Genomic DNA, 21,660 nt, shown 5'->3' on the forward strand with positions numbered 1-21,660 from the left:
TTACAACAAATATTGCATTAAGTAAAATCAGACATGTAATACATTGGGTTATTAGTTGTGTAGGATATGAGTTTTGCAAAAGTAATAATCCTTAATGGGAACCAAGCACTCCATTATACCAAGTGACTCTCTCAGGGTAGCAAAACAGAGCAGTCCAAGGCCTACAAAGGTGAGGTGGTGTGGGCTACTAATCTTCATCTGCTGGCATGCAGCAACAACACTCAATAAATCATCGTCCAGTCAGTGCTTGTTTCTTTCAAAAAGTAAAAGTATATTTATCACACACATGCACAGTACTCAATACTAAACATTAATAAAAAATATATACATCAAGCACATGAAAATCCCTTTGGTTGCATTCTTAAATCACATTTGACCCATAATGCGTAATGACTCTCAGAGTCACAACAATCCCCACCTAGTTTTTAATTCTTCACAAGAACCCTGCTATGAAAGCAAAATTTAAAGTTGCAGTGTTAATGCTACTTGTGTCAAGTCAAGTCAAGTATTTTATTTATGATTTTGGAACTCAGATGAGATCCACATAAAAGAATACCAAAAGGAGTATACATTTTCATACAATCACAATAAAAGATACAAAAGAGAAAACATTTTTATGAACCTCTAATATATATCTAAAAAGCTTTTTAAAAAGTTAAAAATGTTATGACAAAACATTTCATTTGGTCGATTATAAATGGCGTCTATGAATGCAGTGGCAGACAAGATATTTAATTGTAGGCAAATTGGTCTCAACCACTTACGCCGGTAAAAAAGAAGAGCCGGGCAAACAAAGAGCACATGATTGATATCCTGAATTGAGTTATTACAAAGATTACACATAGCTGAGGAACCATGCCATCTGGACAATAGATTATTCAGGGGAAGAAGGTCCTGCCTTAATAAAAACCAAAAGCGGCGTACACCATGAGGGAGATTCCAAGTAACATAAGATTGTATTTTTCTTATTAGGCAGGAATCCATGGCCAGAGAAACACCTTTCTTTAAGATACGGGCCTCCCTGTCCATTTTAAAGCTTAATTTCCAGGAAGCCTGTTTCAGGGTGGACTTCAGCTGATATGCAGATAGTGTAAAAAGTACTGATTTATCTAATTGTAAAAGATCAACTGCAATTCTAAAATTCTTTACAATTAGAGAATGCTCTTTTAGAGTTCCTAGTATTTCTTTTCAAATAAGATGTCTTAGAGTACCAGGTTTTCCCTTTGCGAGGAAAAAAAACATTGCACTATCCCTGCGAGGTCCTGAACCCAACTACTGCGCAGGCCAAATTCCAACCTAAAAGCGGCCACAGTACAGGCAGTGTTAACTGTGGTTAAATACCGCAAGAATTTGCCTTCCGTGGTATTTAAAAAATCCCATTTTCCTAAATCAAGTAATTCAGTGCCATATAATAGGGAAGCTGGGAGTTTAGCACTGAAAACCTCTAGCAAAAAGGAAAAGTGTCTTCTGCCTGTTGATCTATAAAGAGAAATTAAACTATTGCCTTGTGCCATTGCTTTCCGAGTGTTATTTGCTATATGAGCCTTATCACTTAAATTGCCAGCTATTGTTTTTCCAAGGAAGACATAAGATTTTACCACTTCCAACTTTTGTCCACCTACAGACAAGCAAAACTCCCGTATTTGAACTTTTTCCTTCCCGTCATGCACATTACTTTACTTTTTGACACATTTATCTTCAGGTGGTGGGCCTCTGCATATTAAATGATTTTTTAATCCTCTTGGAGTTAAGTCTAGAAATAATATATCGAATGCATACAGCAGACAGACAATTGGTTTACCCCCCAATGCAGGGAAAATACCTTCACTTAAAGACAGGACATAGAGGAGATCAGATATGTATAGGGAGAATAGTAAAGGGGCCAATAAACAAACTTGTTTTAAACCATTAGCTACAAACACGAGGCTAATGCAATCCATAACATCCCCACGTCCTGTAGCAAATGCATTCATAAAATGCTACACTATATGGATGGTCATCATCAATAAAACAGGCATATTGGCTTTTTCAAGGGGTCACCACAGTAAAATGTAAGTGAAGCCGATTGGCTTTGTCAAGGTGTTTCAACATTTAAATATAAGCTAATAATCATATGCTACATTTCTTCATTAAAATCAATCAATTAAGTAATTAATTAATCATCAATAAGCATTACATTGTCCATCAACAAAATTATCAATAAACCATTTATATTCAAAACAACTTTAAAATTAGGTTAAAAGTCTTTCTTTTACAATATCAGGCCACATAAAATGTAGTTATATGACAAACCACTAGTGGCCCATGCACTGCAAGCTTAAGAGCATCAAGCCCAAGCAATGCTTGCTAATTATTCAACATTCTTCCCAGGTCATAGTCTGACCTAGGAGAAATAGGGTTAACTTTTCCGTAGGGAGGTTGCTGCACTCAATTTCAAAAATATTTTTTTAAATTGAAAATGGATTGAAAATCCATAAAAGATACATTTAATGATAACAATATAATGATACATAAAAAATATAAACGCTCAATATAGGGATGCAGTAGAATATTTAATAAAAAGGTTAATACACTTCTGGTCGCAAGCGAAAATCATATGGAGATACCACAGCATTTAGTCGGAAAATTGTCCTTTTTCAATATAAGCTACAATAGAAGCATATTAGTCAAGCTCGTAGGCAAACTTTTCCAAATGACTATGCGCTTTCCTTATTTTTATGGCAAGGATATAAATGAGGAAAATACAAAACACAATTCCACTGCATCAAGCTTGCATAAAAAGTTAAAAACAGCCTTAAGGTAAAACAAACTACATCCCTTAAAAACTGTTTTAAAAAGCTCTTCCTACCATCCTGGTACAATGTATAGAACAGCACAACTTGTTGTGCCAATTAACAGATAAATCATCTCACAGGCATTCGGGTAAGTTCTCTTTCCAGACCCCATCCTTGGAAATGCTATGAAAAAGTGTGCAATATTTAGCCGTAGCCTTGTGAGGTAGAATCTGTCCTGTAAATTAGTTACAAGGGATAAGTACATTTGGGTGCCCAGTTGTAAGGGTCCAGCGAGATATCTCAGGACTGGCGGTTTGACTTTCCCGCTGGATTCTCTCCTTGCTATTTTATGTGTTCGGAAAAGTGACTTCATTTTAGGAGATTTTTTAAGTGAGCCAAGGGAATTTTATCTCTGTGGTCCAGGGCCAGACAGTCTTTAATTGCTGCTTTTGGAGATTTTGTTCCGGCCTTAATCTAAATGGTATACCAGGTGAGGAGTGCACAGATGACAATGGTATCTCTATATAGGGGCCTGCTGGTTAGTTGTGAACAATGTGGGTGGAGGTAGATCATGGTACTACTAAGAGCCTAGACAAAGAGTTGTTCTAGGACACCTGCAATAGCTTATTATCTGCCATACCCCATGTGGTGGCCCCATAAGGGGCAGTAAAGTCCAAGTCTTCCTCCAACTACCATTTGCTCTTACATAGGTGTAATATCTCTCTAACAGGCTTGTTACCAATTTTCACAGGAAAATCTGAAATTTGCTACAGTAGATCACTGAAATGTAATTTTGCCAATTTTCAGTTGTGGGCCCCAGAGGCCACTGTTGGAGAAATGTAAACCTAAGTAAGTGAAGCTCATGGTTCCAGTTAGTGCTTGCCTTTTAATAATGTACATCCTTTTCTTAATTTTGCCAGTCCCACATGCCATTACAAGCGTGTATGCTAAATTAAAGTTTCTAACTTTCCCTTCCATATATGCAACAAAACCTGTAATTAGGTGCTGTAAGCTGTCAGCAGTTTGTGATAGAAGTACAGCATTGTCGGCATACAGAGGATTGGGGTAGGGCGATCTCCTATTTTAGGGGATCGGCTGTCAGTTGTTACAGGAATTCATCCACCCCTTTTAGGTAGAGGGAGAGCAGAAACTCCGAAGTGTGCATTTTCCGTTGGTTCCATAGCGCGTCTGGGCAGTCAAGCGACTATGCAAATGGGACTGAAAGGAAATGATGTCAATGGGGGCACAGGAGTTCTAAAGTTAACCATAGCTTAACATGATTAACGAGATCAAAGGTGCTACCTAAGTCGGCGAAGCATAGATGGATGTGGCCTTTTCTTGTAGTAACATATTTGCTTATAAGCAAGTTTAGGTTGATGCATTGTTCCAGAGTACCAACTTTACAACTGAATCCAAATTGTGAGTCAGTAAGCACATGGTTGTCATTTGCCCATGTTTCAATTATTTTAAGTAAAATTCCACCAAGCAGCTTTACTGAAAAATCAAGCAGTGAAATTGGTCTGTTCATTGTGCATCTCCTCTGTACTCCCTTTTTAAAAAATCGGGAAAATTATAATATCAGACTACATTGCAGGATGCAACTTTTGGTAACCGCTGTACATACTTGTATTAGGATAGGTCTCCATAGTGCAGAGAACGATTTAGAAGCATATATGGGGACCCCATCTGAGGCAGGGTCTTTTCAGTTTGCACTTTTGTCCATTTCTATGTTGACCTATTTCGGAGTAAAAGAAGTTTGGAACAGGGCTTTAATAAAAATATTTAATCAGAGGATGAGTTTGTCACTGCAATATGTAGATTAAAAATTCCATCATACTGGGTTAGCCAGTCTGCTCGTGTCACGTGTGTCTCTACCAATGGGGGCCGAAGAGTCTCTGAGAAATGGCTGATTGATGGGGCTCCAAAACAGGGTAGTGGCTCTTAGTTCAGATGCTTGCTACAGATCGGCCCAAACTTTTTCACATAATTGTTATTTCCTTGCCCCAGGAACGCACTTATACATGAGACACGCAGATTTGATATCTTCCCTATTTCTAGGGGAGGCCTGTAAGGCTCTTTTCAAGAACTGATTAGCGCGCGAGCAATGGTGGTCAAACCAACCTGACTTCATTGATTTACCAACTCTCCCTGTAGCCACCCCCATAACACTCAAAATGTATATTAGTGGTGCCCCTGTCCCTACTTGGAGCACCACAATTGATAAAACCTTTATATAGAAGCACTTGCAGAGCATTATAGCGTGCTCTCTCCAGAGGGGTAGTGAATTAATATCTAAAGTAGAAGGCTATCCAGCTGTGCTGAGGCTTAGCGGCCTCAATCAAGTGTTTCCTTGTGGCTTTTATTTCCAAACCCTTGTTTTTGATCCCAGGTTATGGTTCTAAAAAGCCGCACAGGAAGCAAACTCCTTTGCTGCCCTGGAATCTGTCCCACTTGCACACTTGATTCTGTGGGAGGGGAGAGAGCACTGTTCTTTCTTCCCCCTGCCCATGTGGAGCGTGTGTGATGCTGCTGTGCAGGGCCTCCTTGCTCCCACCAGTCACAGGCACAGGGAGCGAGGGGGTGCGCAGGAGAGCATGGCGGCGCCCAAGTCCTTTTCTGCTCCTCGATGTTGCTTGGGCCCTGGGGATGGGGCCCCTTGGCCATTTCTTGATAACCCCCTCCAGGTCCCCATAGTGTTCCTGCACTTTTTTTTATTGCCCTAGAGAACATGGGGGTCCCCAGGGGCTATAAGGATCCAGGGAGGGGGCCCCACACACAGCACATCACCAACCCCATAATTAAATATAGATGCACGACCCACGGGGTATTTCAGGAATTGCAGTGGATCTCCACACGCTCATTTTTTTAAAAAGGTGTGTTTAAATGGCTGATCTTCAAAGGTGCATAACTTGGGCCCCATTCAGCCAATTTTGTGGCTCTAGGGCTGATTTTCCTCATTTGAACCAGGGGCACCATCAGCAGGTTTCCCTGGCTGCTCTGCCCTCCTCAGGCCACATGGCTTCCTGTCCATTATACTGGGTACCAGGGAGGGGCAGTAAAGTTCACGTCTTCCCCCAACTGGTCCTGAAGGGCATAAGGTTCCAGCACTCCTGGCCCAGGGCAGACCCATTTAGACCCGGGGTTCAGCTATAGGCAAAGCTCTTAGCCCATTAGATGTGTCAGGTTGTTTCTCCTTCCAGCTGTCCATGATTCTGGTGTGTCACCACCCAGGTCCTGGGTCTTGCCTTCTGTGTCTCCCTTGTGCAAGGTTTTATACCTGTGGGTGGAACGTTCTAGATGCCAGGCACACCTGGCCATTCTTAGGATGACACACCATCCCTCCACCCCTGTACCAACCTTCCTGCACAGCCTTCTGGAACAATCCAATGTAGCAAAGCCCTTCTTCCCCTGTGCAGAGCTCCTGTGCTGACCCAGAGGTGCTGCCATGGAAATGAACAGCCCTTTGCGGCCCCTGAAACCCGTTCTGGGACAGCTCCTCTGTCCCACTGGGTTCAGAGCCAAGCTGGCTATCAGGACAATAGAGGGGCAGGCCCAGGTGTCTGCTACATCTGCCTATAACAGGGGATGCTCCTTTGAAGTTAATCAAGTTACTGGGCAGATATCCAAGGCCATCAGGTCGAAGAAGGAAACTCCCTCCTCCCCCTGAAGGCCATTTGTCCACTGCGTGGGAGCAATGCACATCTCGGTACAGTGTAGCCATCAGCAGTTATGCGACACTGAACACTGGCAGCAAGCCTTTTGCATATAGGCTCGATCATGACAACTTTCTAAAAGTGTAATTTCCAAAATGGTGAAGTAAAATCCAACTTGACCATATCTACCAATCAGTAGATAGCATGTATTAAATGTATCAATGTAGGTCAGTGTTTCCCTATAGATGCCACCAGCCATGCTACAACAAAAAACGCTTTTGGGGATATTTTAGAGTAAGTACACTTTGAACATTAATTTCTACATGTCCTAATTTTCAATTTCATGATCCAGCCTTTATGGATAAGAAGTCCTGCTAATGGATGCCAAATTAATATTTAAAAGGAAGGCTTAGGTCTGGCAAAAGAGCTTATTTTGACAAGCTGAATTTGCAGTTCACAACTGCCGCAAGCATGTAACCTGTGGGTAGCTACCAGGTTGTGCAGACAGTAGTCTCTCACGTGTAGCAGGCATGTGCACACGTTTATGCATAAGTTTATGTGCAAGAAGCCCAGGGCTATATACCTTAGCTAACCGCAGCGTCTTATCTTAAAAGAAGGACAACGATGGTAAACACTCTCAGTCCAATTTACCATGACATTACTGAGTAAGATTCAGGTTGTGATGCTCATCCACAATAAACGTCCATAAACACGGTGATCAATAGCAAAAAAACTTCGATAACTAAATGGGTGGAAACCATGTGCAACAAGACAATAAGATATTTCATTAGAATTAGGAACTTTTAAGGAGGAGGTAGGTAATTTGATGAAGACAGAAAAGGGTGCAAGTCACATTCCTCTGCCTTCCAATGATAAAAGTTCAGTTTCATCAGCATTTTTAACTCCTTTCAGGGACTGCACATTCCTGTTCCCCAATGATTCCAATTATATCCTTAGCCCTTCAAGAGAAATTTTCTGGGCATCCTATGAAATTCATATTGCTTCTGAATCATGTCAGTTACATTTTTTGTGTAAACTAACTCCTTAAGAGATTATCAGACTAAAGTGTCCTTTGTCCCATCATATTAAAGTGGGAATGTGGCCAATTGGTTTATTGCATTAGTAGAAAGAAATTATCCTTGACGGTATACTTTTTCTGCTATTTCTGACCAGATGAAAAATTGTTTGATCGCTCACATGCCCTATCTTAAAACAGGGCCATCAAGAATTTTCGATTTATGTTGACGCATTAATTTGGTTATCATTAGCAACAGGAGAGAGAGGGATAATGTAGAGAAAACACTCTTGGTCCCCCAGCTAGTCAGCATAAACAACAAAAGAGTGTAACTACTGCAATCAACACAAAAAAGAGCGAGAGAAGGGAACATGGACAAAGATACATAAATCTTGTTTAGATTTATATAGAAGGACCTCACTCACCAACCTGGTTGGTGACATGCTTCATCATTGGGCCCCACCAGGAGAGGTCGAGTGCCTCCCCGGTGTGCTTCGACGCCAGAATTACTGCCGAGCTGTTTTTTTGTATTGTGAGGTGTGTGTGAGTGATAATGTGATAACAGAATTTTTATTGGGTGCCCAATCAAACATATTAAAAATAAGGCGTGGGAAGGGAGCCAAATAAATTGTTCAGCTACTTCCTCTTGAGTGGGGTCAACATGTTTCTGCCATCATGGATTTCGTTTCCAGGAATTCGTCAGGACCTAAGAGATATACCTCGGCGGTATGGGCACGCTAATGCCCACCCTAACGTGAGGACGTGAGAGTGCGTGCAAAAAGAAAAAAATTTGCTCAATTTAGAAAACCGGGTTGCACCTGTGGAGAGAAATGACAATAACAAACATAAAGAGAAAAGACAGGACAAACAGTTAATCACTAGTTTGCGTCAAAGTTTTAATACAGGTATACCATGCCCATCATAATGCGCTCCAATTCTCAGAGTGAAGTTCATCTGATGTATAAACTGTAATTAATCTGTTTGTCAGAGGTGGTCTGTATAGTTAGTGAGCACGATAAAGGCGATCAATATCAGTATAGTACTATAGCACCTGCACGCCAGCTAGTGCTTTTAGCGGTATTGCGTGTCTTAGTAGACAATCAATCAGCACAAATGGTCGGTGAGCCTCTGCGGAGTGACAGGGGGTGCCCAAATCACATGCGAATAAGTAAAGGTCAGAAGTGATTTAAAAAGTAATTAAAAGTCTCACGATTGATGTGCGCGATCCTCACATCATGGGTCTCGGGAGGGGGGTGGTGGTAAAATAGGCACACCCTAGAACGAAGGGAGAAAAGGGGGGTAATCAATGGGAGTAGCGCTGAAAGCACTAGTTACTTTGCTTAGTGTCCAACAAGTACTCACGCCCGCGTCGCCAGGGATCCACTTGGTACCTGTGTATCGCCCTCTGACACTGGACCCCGAGGATAAGGAGTTCGGTGGACCGCTGTGTTATAAAGAAGAAGCCGGGTGGTGCAGAGCGCCCTCGAGGGGGTGGGGGCGTGGCCACATGCATCACAGCGTGTCGGTGTTTCCCATGGTCAATCCCAGGGTGCGTATGAGGTGAGGGAAACATGCTGGGCATAAATGTCTAGACAGTTGACTGAACAGTCAACGAGGTTGAATCAGAAAACTTTATAGAGGAGTGGGGCAGGTGTCCCGGTTCTCTACAATAGTGTGCAATGTTCTAATTCCGTAATCTATATGTTATAGAGTTTTCACAGACTAAACAAAAAAAGAAGATATAGGCCGAAGTCACTTGGCCAGGTCAGGGCGTAATGTTGATGGTGGGACTGTACAGAAGCGGATACTCGATAGTATATGGCCATTAAAGTTCAGAGGCAATTAAACAGACCGAGATGTTCAGACTATCTACTGACAAAGCACATGTGGTGCTGTTATGGCTTTCATGGTGTATTTATAAATTACGGATGTTACCATGAACGAACATGGAGAGGGTGCTGTGCCAACCATTCAATAAAACCGAAATTGAAATTGGATTGAGAGCAACTGGAAGAGGTCTGTCATGAAAAAGCAAGAGATTCAGTTCAAAGCATCATGCTTGGTAGAAAGCGAAAATCACTGGGTAGTTAGTGTCTAAGGATTGTGGCCCAAGGGATATCATCATTCATACCATTTTGATGAGTCCCTAAGCGATATACCCACATGTGTTTCTTTTTGAACAAGGCTTGAGGAATCTTTTTACCAGTGTTAACTTGCTCAATTATGGTCCATTTGAGGTCGTTAGTGGTGTGGTTTGCTTGTAAAAAGTGTTCGCTCATTTTCGTGGTGATTTTGCGACACCCAATATTGCTCCTATGTTCGCATATTCTCATATGCTCATTGTTGCCTAACGCTTTGCAAATAATTTAACGTGCATAAATGATATGTGCTGTTTTCAGCATAGAGCAACTTTTATTATTCTTTGATAGGCTATGCCTAGAGCATATGTTTGTGACTTTTGCAGAAAAGCACGGTTAGGCTGAAGGAATGTGCAAGGGAATTAACACTTATTGTTCTTACTGCACATCATAGATTAATAGTTTATTTTTCCCAAAAATAAGGTTGCTAAAAATTGTACAAAGCTTGTGTGAGAGTCATTCAGGAAGAGAGAAGCTTCAGATATTTGAAAGAAGCATAAAGGATGAACAATCAATGCTTGGCTTCACTTTCTGAAGCTTTTATGAGGGCATCAACAAACAGTTAAAGACTGTCATTTCCTATGGGCAGAGTGAAAACCTGGAAATTTACAAAGATGACCAGGTATGGGTGCAACTATTATTTATGAAAAAGGCATTGGTGCTAATGTAGACATTAGCTAGGATCAAATACCTCCATAAAAGATTCTTTCAGAGATTGCCATATATTATGTCTGCAAGGTTTATATTATTTAGATGTATTGCCTTCGTTTTACTCACCATCAGGGGAATAGCTTCATGAGGTGTGTTTAGTGCATCTTACCCCCTCCTAATAAATGTATTATTTTTAATTTTTTTATTTTAATGCGATTTTATATACCGCAAACTTTACCCGAAGGTGGCAGAGCGCTTTACATAAGAACCAGTTGCAGAACATAAGGACTAAGGATTACATTTGTTACATATAAGATACAAACAGAAAACAATTGCAAATGTACAAGATGTAAAGCCACACAAGGAAGAGATACGAGTGGATATACTCAATAGTCACATAGGTATGGTAGAAAGTACGAAGGTCTACTACATATACTAGTGATTAGAGTTTTCTCTATATACATAGGGAAGGGATACGAATGGATATACTCTAAGAGACACATAGGAAGGGTAGAGAGTACAAAGGAGTTCCATTAAGTGGGGTCGGAGGGGGATGCAGTCACAGCACTAGGGAGGCTGGGAGGGATACAAGGGTATGGAGAAAAGGCAAATCAGAAAAGGGAAGCAACATTTGAGGATCGTTAAGGGGGAAACTAGGGGAAAGGGTTAAAGGACGAGGGAATGGACAAGATGGCGTAGTATCCAGATACTCTGAACTGGTTTTGGCAGTGTTCGTGTTAGGTTTCGTTTGGGATCATAAACACTCACAGCATAGACAAATGTCCCTCTGTACTTGTGTAGTACTTGTTCATACCTGCTCCGCTTTTTCGTTCCACATACGACACATAGAAAAAAAAGCATTGGTTGGGTCCCATTGAAATCTGGGGAATCTAAAGGGATCCAAAGCAGATAACCCTTTCTCAGGTAAAATTATGCTTCATACCCTTCCGTCCTAACTGAAGAAGTGTTCACTTGTTTGCTGTCTTATAGACTATGTCAAAACATGTTTACCATGATAGAAAGCATCCTCTGTTCAGTGTCTCCTCTGTTTTTATAGAAGTAAAGGTTCCCTTCTAGTACTTTTATGTTTAAGAGCCGAAAGTTGTGAATATGCTAACAGTTAGACCCCTGCCATAGATGTGTTCACACTTCCCAGCAGTCCTATTTAAGCAAGGCAATCCTGACAATCAGGACACTAACTTCAGATGGACATGAAAATTAACTCTGCAAGTGTTGAAAGGCACCTTTTTCACTTTTTCACTTGTTGCCAAGTTAAGAGCAGGAAGAGGTGACATGCTAATTACCAACGTGTTCCTATGATGCAGCTATTCCCAACCTCCTCACGTCATTCTGTCTGACTCCAACACAGAATATACTGTTTTTTGAACAGCACATCTTGAGGTTTATGGCGCTCATGTTGGTCCAAAAATATCCTCTATGTGGCACTCCACTTCTCTAACGACTTGACTTAGGGTATTTCTAAATATTAAATACCTTATAAGAAATAAACCCATCTTGAGGTTGCACACACATGCACCAAAACACACACGTTAGGTTGGTGGGGAAAATAAATCCACTACACATCTCACATGCGTTGTAAATTATAGATTAGGCATTAGAAATTGTAAACCTCATGTGACACTCTTTCTGGCAGGTGACTTTCTATAGCATTTGCCCAATAGTTTGATGGTTATTGTGAATTTTCTTCCTATACAACTCAAAATATTTGTTTCCCGCCTTTTGAGTGTGCCGCAAATGTTATATGCAAACCCAGTACACCAGTTAAACAAGCTTTGACACTAATGTAAAAAAGAGGCCCACTGTGATTGCGGCATATTTGGCAGGGAGATAAAAGAAGGGCCATGCCAGAGGGTCAGCTAACATTTGCTTCTTTCAAGTGAGCCCCAAGTATCATTTTAAAAAGGCTGGCAGACCTGTCAAGCAAGATGTGACATTCAAGCAGGATAAAATACTTTAATATAAAAAACGATCCTCACAGTCCCACCCTTCATATTCTGTCAGGTATGGAGGGGTGTGTTTTGTTCATTCAGGTCAGCCTATTGTTTGTTCTTGGGAGCAAGGTCACACCTCATTCACGTCTATTCAAATGCTAATTGGTGAATGCTGCCTAACAAAAGTGGGTGACCAAAATGTAGATTTAGCTTTCAAGGATTTCCGGCCCTATAAAAGTCCCCTTCAAAAATATGTATTAAATACTTGACTTCACCAGTAAAACTGGCTTTTAATAAAATGTCTAAAAGTAATTTCCTGAAAAATTCTATTAGAGGTTTTGATTTAAACCTTGCGATCATATGAAAAATCCTCAAATCACCACAGCCCACCGACCATTCCCAGCAGTACATCAAGCCTGTTCCTATGAATGATTTAAAGAGGACGTTAACACAAAAGGACCAAAAGGACCAGGAGTCGCCGCTTCCACTTGACACATTTCCCTCCATGTTTATTGTCTTCATGAACTTAGCAGCATGCTAGCTAGACTTTAGGTCAAAGTACTGTGCCCTCCGTTACCTTGGGCTTTTCGCAGTGTCTTGGGTTAGCTGTCCACCCCCATGTTTCCCTCCTGGTGGTCAGAGCAGAGTACTTATTACAGCAGCCTCGGGATCGGTATATGGCTTCTTCTGCTAAGGAGCAGTACCCTATCCCCTTTAATCAATTTTAGACTGGAGGTGCTTTGCTAGTTTTCTAGTTGCCAGCAATGTCTCGTTTGGCCAGCATGCAACCATTCCCAACCAAAAACTTCTGTCCTTTGTTGCCTTACGACCCAGGAAACATTCCTAAATTAGCAGGTTTGGTGTCCTGGTCAACCAGGATTCCTATCATCTCTTCTGTATTTGAAAAAATTGAATTCCAGTATCTCTGTATCAACTGGAATTCCCATACCACATGTATCGGAGTGACCCTAGCCTGGCCACAGCAGAGGCAGCCTGGACCTTCACTCCAACCCATCCTCCACCGTCTTTTGGGGCTTAGTATATCTTATGAAAATATTTAAACTGTATCAATCTCAGACAGGTTGCCATTTTGACCTCCGTCCAGTCTTCTTCATCCAGTGTGCCGAGGTCAGATTCCCACTGCTCCCACAGTCTGTCCAGTGGGTTGGGGATGTTCGCCACCACTATCTTGTATACACAACAAATACTCTTCTCTAATGTCTGACATAGTGAGTCTAACCTGCAGAGGGCTGTACTCTGTGAGCACCACTGCTTGGGCTAAGATTTAAGCAAGTCAGATTAGGCAACTAGTTGCTTGTATGAATTCTTGTGGTTTTCTGCCAGACATTTCCTTATTTGCAGATCCCCAGCATGTTCCAATACTGAATGACCTGGAGACTCGCAGCTTCAGACAGCCATGCTCCCATCCAGATCAGCGTTTCCTTAATGAGCATCCCCCACCACCTCATCCACTTCAGCACTTCTCTTCAACTGATGATGGGAATGGCCGCAGAGGTCAGGCGGAGGGGGGCTTTCCCAATATATCCTGGCCAATGTTGCTTACCCAACAAGAGCGGCTCACTCCAGTTATGTGGTTGGATTGTTTTATTTGCCAGAGATCCAATTGTTAATAGGAAGCAGTTGTGCCACCCATTAATACAGTCTCAGGTCCACTGCACCCAACCCATCATCGTATAGGGATTGCATTCAAAAGTAAGTGGTTTCCGAGATAGAGATAACATTTATTAAACTTAATATTGTATCCCAATGCAGTCATATGAAACAGCAAACTTGAAATACCATGCACCCTGCCTTATGACACTAATGCCTACATAGGGGTGACTTACTAATACTTACAAGGATGTTTTAGGCCTTTACCTTGCCACTGCAGTGTATGGCACAATGAGTGCTGCAGTCCACTGGTAGCATTTCATTTACAAGCCATTGGTACACTTGGTACCATACATTAGAAACGTATAGACAAACTAATAAATGAATCAGGTGTATACCAATTTTACCAAGGTAAAATGAGGAGCACAAGCACTTTACCATAGGTTAGCAGTGAGGTGCAAATAATTATATTGTAAGCAAAAATAGGTTTCAACAAAAAATAAAGATTGAGCCTGCAGAAAGGGCACATTTCCAAAACTGGACGAAATAACTATAAACACTGTTGAAATTATTTGGGAACTATTAGGGTCCAAAATTATTATTACCAAACCTGATGGTATCAGATGTGATGTAAGAAGTTGAAACTCAGCTATCATTTATAATGAAAGTCACAGAGCAAGTCACATACCTTGAAGTTCCAATCCCCAACATGATTGATGGTATGGATCAGATTCATTTAATTAACACGTGGGCTGAGATTAAAAAATGTTGGATTGAAATCAACATTTATTCTTATCAATTGGTGGTAGAATAAATTATATTAAAATGATCAGACTGCCCAAAAGTCTTCTAATCTATATTCCAGGTGTTTTTGCAACATTAGAGGTGATAGCTGTATTTGGTAGAATAGTAAAAAGTTACACTGGGTTATTAATAATGGCTGGATCAGTCACCCAGGTTTGAAAACACTTCTGATTGAACTGCCCAGCTATATACAATACAATTTGTATTAGCACCACAATAATGAGAGAACATGTTTATGTTTTTGTTGGAGATTATACATCTTAAATCACCTACAGCCTATTAAGTGCAATAATTCCACATTTGTTAAAGAAATTAAAATGAAGATTGTAGCATATATTTAGTGGGATATTCAAAAGTATCTAAAATATCCAAAGTTCTATTTGTATATTGCACTTGGGGACAATATGGATTTTCCATTGCTGCACGTCTCATAAGGATCAACAATGCCATACAAAATTCATTACATGAAGGATGGTTAAATTGTTTGAACAAATATTAACCGAAAATCACGATTTCTCAATTTTGTTATGTATAAGATTAAAGAAACACTTTTGTCTAAATATAATTTATTTATTTTTTTAAACTTTATTTTTGATGTTTTGCATAAATTAACAAAGCACAACCCCTCCCCCCCCCCCGCCATTGGCATCAAAACATCACATATGGACATTGACAGACTCATTAAGGCACGGCTAGTCGACCAGAGGTTACACTGAGACACATAGTTACTCAAGACACATTTCATATTATTGGATAACATTGAACTTCATGTGAGGTTTGGGCTAGTGCCCGCGTCATCCTCTCCCTCCCCCCTGACCCCAGGGGCGTCCCCCATATCGTCATCAGCGTCTGAGCCCATCGGTGAGGTCTAAATATAATTAAAAGCAAACACATTACAGATCATTACTTTAAAAAAGTTATTTATAGCTCTGAATATAATCACCATATAATATCACTGTTATGCCAAAAGCTACGATTTGGGAAGATATTTGGACCCTGGGAGTGGGTAAAACATTGTACTAGTGAGATAAGAGACAATGATGAACACATTTGTATAACAGTTATCACTTCTGTTTAAAAGACATTACATGTGCTCAATATTCTCATCAGCCTCTTATGATACTCCATCATGTATTTCACATACCCTATGAAGTATTTAAGATCTACCCTGTTGTCCCAAGTGTTATGCATCAAATCTAGAACAACTCCCATCATTATAGAATTTTGGTGTTAAATGTCAGAATTCTCGATTAGTATACTAAAAGAAGGTATGATTAGATGCAATTTCGGTGACGTGTAGATATATTTTAAATCTATTAATTTACTCACATTTATACCTATTATATTATGTATGACCAGAGCAGTGAGACAATTAATGACTGGAAAACTGTGCATAAACTCTTGCACTTTACTAATTGTGATATGAATTAGACACATACAATTTGTGTTTACAACTGAAAAACAAGTGCTGGAATTAAATCAACTTGTAAAAGAGGAATGAGCCTGTGTATCGCGTTTTTTGAAAGCTGAATGTCTTTGCTAAATAGCCAAACCCATTGATTTCAGTTTGAACCGGTGTATTTATTTTCACTATTTTTTATTCTTAGTTATTTTGTTTAATCTGAAAAAGACGTATGTTATGTCATATCAATACTTCCTTGTTCTCAAAACAATTTAACAAGCATATTCAAATAAGACATAAATCACAAACACATTTTACATGAAAAACATTTTAACAAAAAAGACATCCAAGACAAAAATCGCTATTGGTAATATGCTTTTGATTATGATCCTTAAGACTCTTTCATGTCTATATTCGGTATCCAATCTTATAGAGGGCAAGTTGTTTTTTTGTGAAAAACTGGAGATTTTTCTCTCTAATCACAAATTTAAATTATTCAATAGTCCTCTGTATAATTATCTGCCTGGAGAAAAATCTGCCATGGTCAGACAGATGTTTGTTGATATGCCTCTAGTAGTTTTCTGAGGAGGGGGAGTAACAAGATGGGACGGAGATTGGAGAGATCAGCCTGGGGAACTTTGGTGTTATTGCGGACAGGCATAACCTGTGCTGCCTTCCATTCCAAAGGAAGACGACCCTCTCTCATGGAGAGATTGAGAAGAAACTCAATGGATGGAGACCATTGACAGCACAAGGAGGCTGCGATTTTGGGCGGGATGGTATCTATAGGGTAGCCAGATTTTACAGTACGAAGTAATGCTTCTACGTCTACCGAGGTCAGAGAGGGTAACTCTCTAGCAGCTGGGGGTTTGCATGTTCTGGCGGATCGGATGCCATAGCGATCGGAGGCTGGCTTCCTGACGAGACAATCTTGTCGTAGATAAGCTCTATTTTCTGTGAAAAATGTTGAGCGATGTCTTTGCAGAGAGATTGTGAGGGGGCCTCTAGATTATCAAAGGCCTTGGGATTGGTGAAGGACTGAAGGATTCAATAGAGGGGTTGGGGAGCATTTCCAGCCTAGGCTAGCTGAGATGCAATGTGGGCTTTCCGTGCGGTCTTTATGTTTTTGTAGTAGTCAGAGAGAGTGGCCTTAAATCTGTTTGTTTCCCACTCATCATGGGTACTACACCATCGCCTTTCTTGTTTTTTGAGCCCGAAGCTCAGGTGAAAACCAAACTGTCTGAGGACGCTTAGAGGAGTTGGGGAGTGACTTTAATTGTGCAAGCTAGTCAATGGCACAGGTGACAGCAGAATTATATTTGTCTAGACCATCCTCTATATTGTCAGGTTCAACATCCCAAGGTGCCAAGAAGGAGGCTTGGAAACCCTCCGGAAAGATTTTTTTCTATTGTCTGCGAGTATAGTGAGTGACAGGGCTGGGGCCATTCGCCTCCCTGGGACCCTGGATAAGGAATTCAATGGATGTATGACTTGACCATAACAGCGGCTGGGGAGATTCGCACAGAATGCTGGAAGAATTTGAAAAAATGATATCCAGTGTGTAAACTCCTGTGTGCGTTGGCCTAGGCCTAGAGCGTCAGTGCATCGGTATTGGTGGTACAGTCACTGTGAACATGAAAATCTCCCAACAATAAAACATTGTTGGTCGAGATCACATTGGAAGCTATTAATTCAGTAAGTTGGAGTGAGAATTCAGCCAAAGGGCCCGGGTCCGATAGACTAAGGTCCCCTTCCACTGAGTTGCAAAAGAAGGTCTATCTGAAAGACCAAAATGTCAATATTAGCATTGCATCGCTGCTCCAGTGAGGTAACTTTGATGCTGTCCTTGTGTATTATAGCTATCCCGCCCCCAATCTTAGGCTGTCTGTCTATTCTTATAATCCGGTAACCGTCAGGCAGGGCAAACGTAATGGCCAGAGTAGAATGAGACTTAAGCCACGTTTCTGTCAAGAAACCTAAATCCGGCTTCACCATGGCTGTATAAAGAATTATTAAAGGATAAAAATCTACAGCAAACTAGAAATTAATTTGATTATCTAATTTTCCTATTTTTGCCCCCACTCTGTTCTCACAAGACAGAACTCCTAATTTTAATGCTCAAATAGTGAGTGACTGAACATTTTAATATTTATTCAACATTGTTCGAAATAATCAGTTATACATTCATTTCAACCAACACCATTAAATGGAATTATATGTCGCTTACCGCTAACTTTTGAAGAGACATTCGCACAGACGTCCATGTGTCTAGTCTTCTGTCCAGTATAAGGATAAATTTTGTATCACTTTCATTTTGACTACAAAAGAACAAAATACTGTGAACCAAAACAGCATTTCAAACAATTTTCATATGTTCTTGAGGTGCAAAATTATAGACTAAGCACAATCACATATTATGGTCAAGCAAGCAAACCTAGAAGAGTAAACAAGTGCTTATGGTTATGGATTAGGCGCATTGCCTTAGGCCAGAAACCCAATTTTCAGTTAACTGCTCACCCCTTGACTATTTAATACATATATCACTATGCATTTCATACAATAGAGAGTAATACTAGATTTTTAAAACATAAACACAGTTGGAGGTTATCTAACTGCATCCTACTTAACATTAAAAGAAACTTGTCTAATTTATCATTGTACTCTACATGTGTAAAAGGCTTGCAGCCAAGCAAATGTAATAGATGGCAATAGAAGTCTCTTTTCAGTGCCACCTTCTGATGTAAGTCTTGACAATACTCCCCTGCTATTCGTCGAGAGTCATGTGTACAGTAGCAATGCAGCTGACGTGCAGTAGAACCTGAGGTTGTTTGACGACAGTGACGAATATCAGTCCCCACAAAAGATACTGTCCCACATCAATTGACATAAAAAGAACCTAAAGTAAAGGTCGCACAGAATGTCACCCTCTGAATATATAATATTTAATATATGAAGATTTGGTTTAAAACATACCCAAAGTTGACAGTGGTTTGGCCTTGTCTTTATGCAGGCCTTCACTAAGACTGGAATACACAGTGGGTTTATATGTATTCATGGAATTTAGAAGCCATTTATGGAAATATTAGTGCTCAGGAACTCAGTCATTTCAACTAGTAAAAAAGATGGGATGTCCTAGCTATCTCATGGTTTACTATTGACTTTTTCATGCAATGTTTAAGGCGTACATATGTATGGTAATTTGACAGTAGCTCAGTATAGCACTTAAGACTATATAATATTGTAGGTTTCAGAAATGAGTCTTTGTTTGTATTATTGATATACCCTGTCCAGGACAATCTGGAAATGGTATATAAAAGAGACTGGCTTCATATCCCAGCACAGGCCCCTGTTATGCTTTTTATGCACAGTGAAGCTGACCTTAGAGCTATGCAGGGTCCAAGGTTCCTTCCCTTACAGCATGAGTAAGAGATGTTTATTCAAGGCCATGAACAACCCTGGGCCGCCACCCATATTCACGCTGCATAAAAGTAGCTGGCTTCAGGACATGGCACTTCTTCCTTTCAGCACGCACAAATGCACAGAGCATTAGAGAGTTTGTATTAAAAAACCCACAAAGACCCATGCATCTCACCTTCACACTCTTCAGGATAGACAGCATGATACAGAGACTAGTTGTTCCTACTACAGTACTCTGAAGTAACATCTAATTTGAAATCACTTCTGTTCTCTAGTGTGGTGTGAACACAAGGAAAGATGCAGCAGACACATACCATGCCAGCCCCACACTGCTTGCTGACCATCCCACTCGTTTGGCATCTCTACCCCACACTAAACCACCTTTCTCTGATGACCTTATGCACTCCCATCACAAAGATTATCTGATTAAATGACCACCTACAGTATTTCATGGACAAAATTCCCTTTCTCTTAGTCCACATTGCTCTTACACATACCCTAGTAAGAGAATGCATCTTTTTTCACAACCTTTCGCTTTTTATTTGCTCCGCGCATTAACCTCTGCATTAGTTTAAGGCTGCTGGACACACAATAGCGGCAAGCAGGGGCGGCCTTAGGCATGTGCAAGCTGTGCACCTGCACAGGGCCCCCAAACCCAAGGGTCACCACGCCAATATATATTCTTAATATAATAATCCTCTAAGGATGGATACATATTTGCGTGGCGGCCCCTGGCAGGGATTTGGCGGCCTCCGGCTCTGTTTCGCTTCCAAACACCCTGACTACCCGCCCTCCCCCCTCTTCACTGGCCTCGGTGCTCCGCCCCGACCGGACTCCCTCTTCCGGGGCCCCTACCTACACTCCCTGCCCAGCGCCACCATGAGCCTAGAGCAGCCCCTGCGGCAAATGCCATGCCCCGAAAAAGAGAAACCATTTTGCACTAATGCTGCTTGCTGTAACTGATCCTTTGCTAACTCTACTGTAACTGCATGCAAAAACCCTAAGCAGTTGCACAAAGTTCCATTTTGTGGAACAAGAATGTACCGAAATTAGAACATCGTTAGAAAATCCATGCTTCCTGCTCAAACTGCAAAGCTTCCTTGCATGCCACATATCCCACCCACTGGCACCCCCAGCATCAAGTTTTCTTTGAGAGGGAGACCTTGCCCAGATCAGCAGAGCTAAACACACCATGGCAGGAGGAACCGATGGGCTGGGGTGACTGAGCTTTTCTTTGATCCTCATTTGAGTACCAGGGCCAGCGAAAGGGGGTGAGGAAGAAGGGAACTGGCCATGTGGCGTTTTTGGTCTCTGTGGTAAAAAGGACGCCATGATAGCTTCTGCTAATCCCTGGAACAGAAAGCTTCTCACTGTGATAAACATCATGGGTGGCAGAAGAATGGAAATTTTACGTTGTGTCATTCAAATGTCAACACAAACTGGTTGTACTTTTTAAAACACACACACACTTTTAGCAGAGAGCGGAGTCTAACCAAGAAGAGAGGAAGACCATTACCCAAAGAAAAATGATGGGGGTCCCCTGCAGATTGTGATGAGGGGGGTCTCAGAGTTTCCCATATCTCACAAATATTCATTGCCCTTGCACTGCATGGTGCCTCCTGAAGGGATGGAGACCTCTGAAGAGTTGCCCCACCTCCCCCACGCTGCAGGGTCCGCTTAACACCCCAGATGAAGACTTCCTGCTTGTACCATGAATATCTTAACAAAAGAGTGTGGAGACATTGTGTATTCAGCTCCCTCTTCAGTTTCAAGACAGGGTGGCCCAGGTCATCCGGACCATGAAGCAAAATGCCATGTTTCTTCTCTGTACTGAAGGAACTCTGTATTAGCTTCTGCCCATCTCTGGAAGAGAAACTCTCACAGAGCTGAGAATCTTTAGTTGAAAAAGCATGGACATTTTTGTTTGAATGGCTCAGGGGTCATGATCAGTCACAAACTGGTTTTAGCTTATAAATAGCCCCGCTTGACCCACTCAGCAGTGAGATGAACGCAACTATGAAAATAGAAGGAGCACAGGGTGATTTCTTCAGAGAACACATTTCCTGAAACCACATCCATCTATGAACACACACTCGTGTAGCTGCTGCAAACCATGGAAAAGGCGGTAGAGGGTGCACAACATTGAAGGAAAATAAAAGACATGGGGCGAATTGTAAGGCCAGAATGAATGCAGAGAACCTTCATACTGCAGCTCAGACAAATGAGTGGTTTGACCAGAAAGA

General features: G+C 41.2%; 1 protein-coding gene across 2 annotated transcripts in view; it reads right to left on the reverse strand.

Annotated features, from left to right (window-relative positions):
• Nucleotides 1-21,660, reverse strand: part of MCF2 (MCF.2 cell line derived transforming sequence) — an 870,271-nt gene that overhangs the window by 470,818 nt on the left and 377,793 nt on the right. For both annotated transcript variants that reach the window (XM_086918640.1, XM_086918639.1), the window contains exon 4: nucleotides 18,228-18,318. In XM_086918640.1, coding sequence (XP_086774766.1) covers nucleotides 18,228-18,318 — 91 coding nt within the window. The remainder of the gene's footprint in view (nucleotides 1-18,227; nucleotides 18,319-21,660) is intronic.

The sequence above is a fragment of the Lissotriton vulgaris genome, chromosome 4_1 (assembly GCF_964263255.1).
Source record: "Lissotriton vulgaris chromosome 4_1, aLisVul1.2, whole genome shotgun sequence".
NCBI classification, from domain to species: Eukaryota; Metazoa; Chordata; class Amphibia; order Caudata; family Salamandridae; genus Lissotriton; species Lissotriton vulgaris.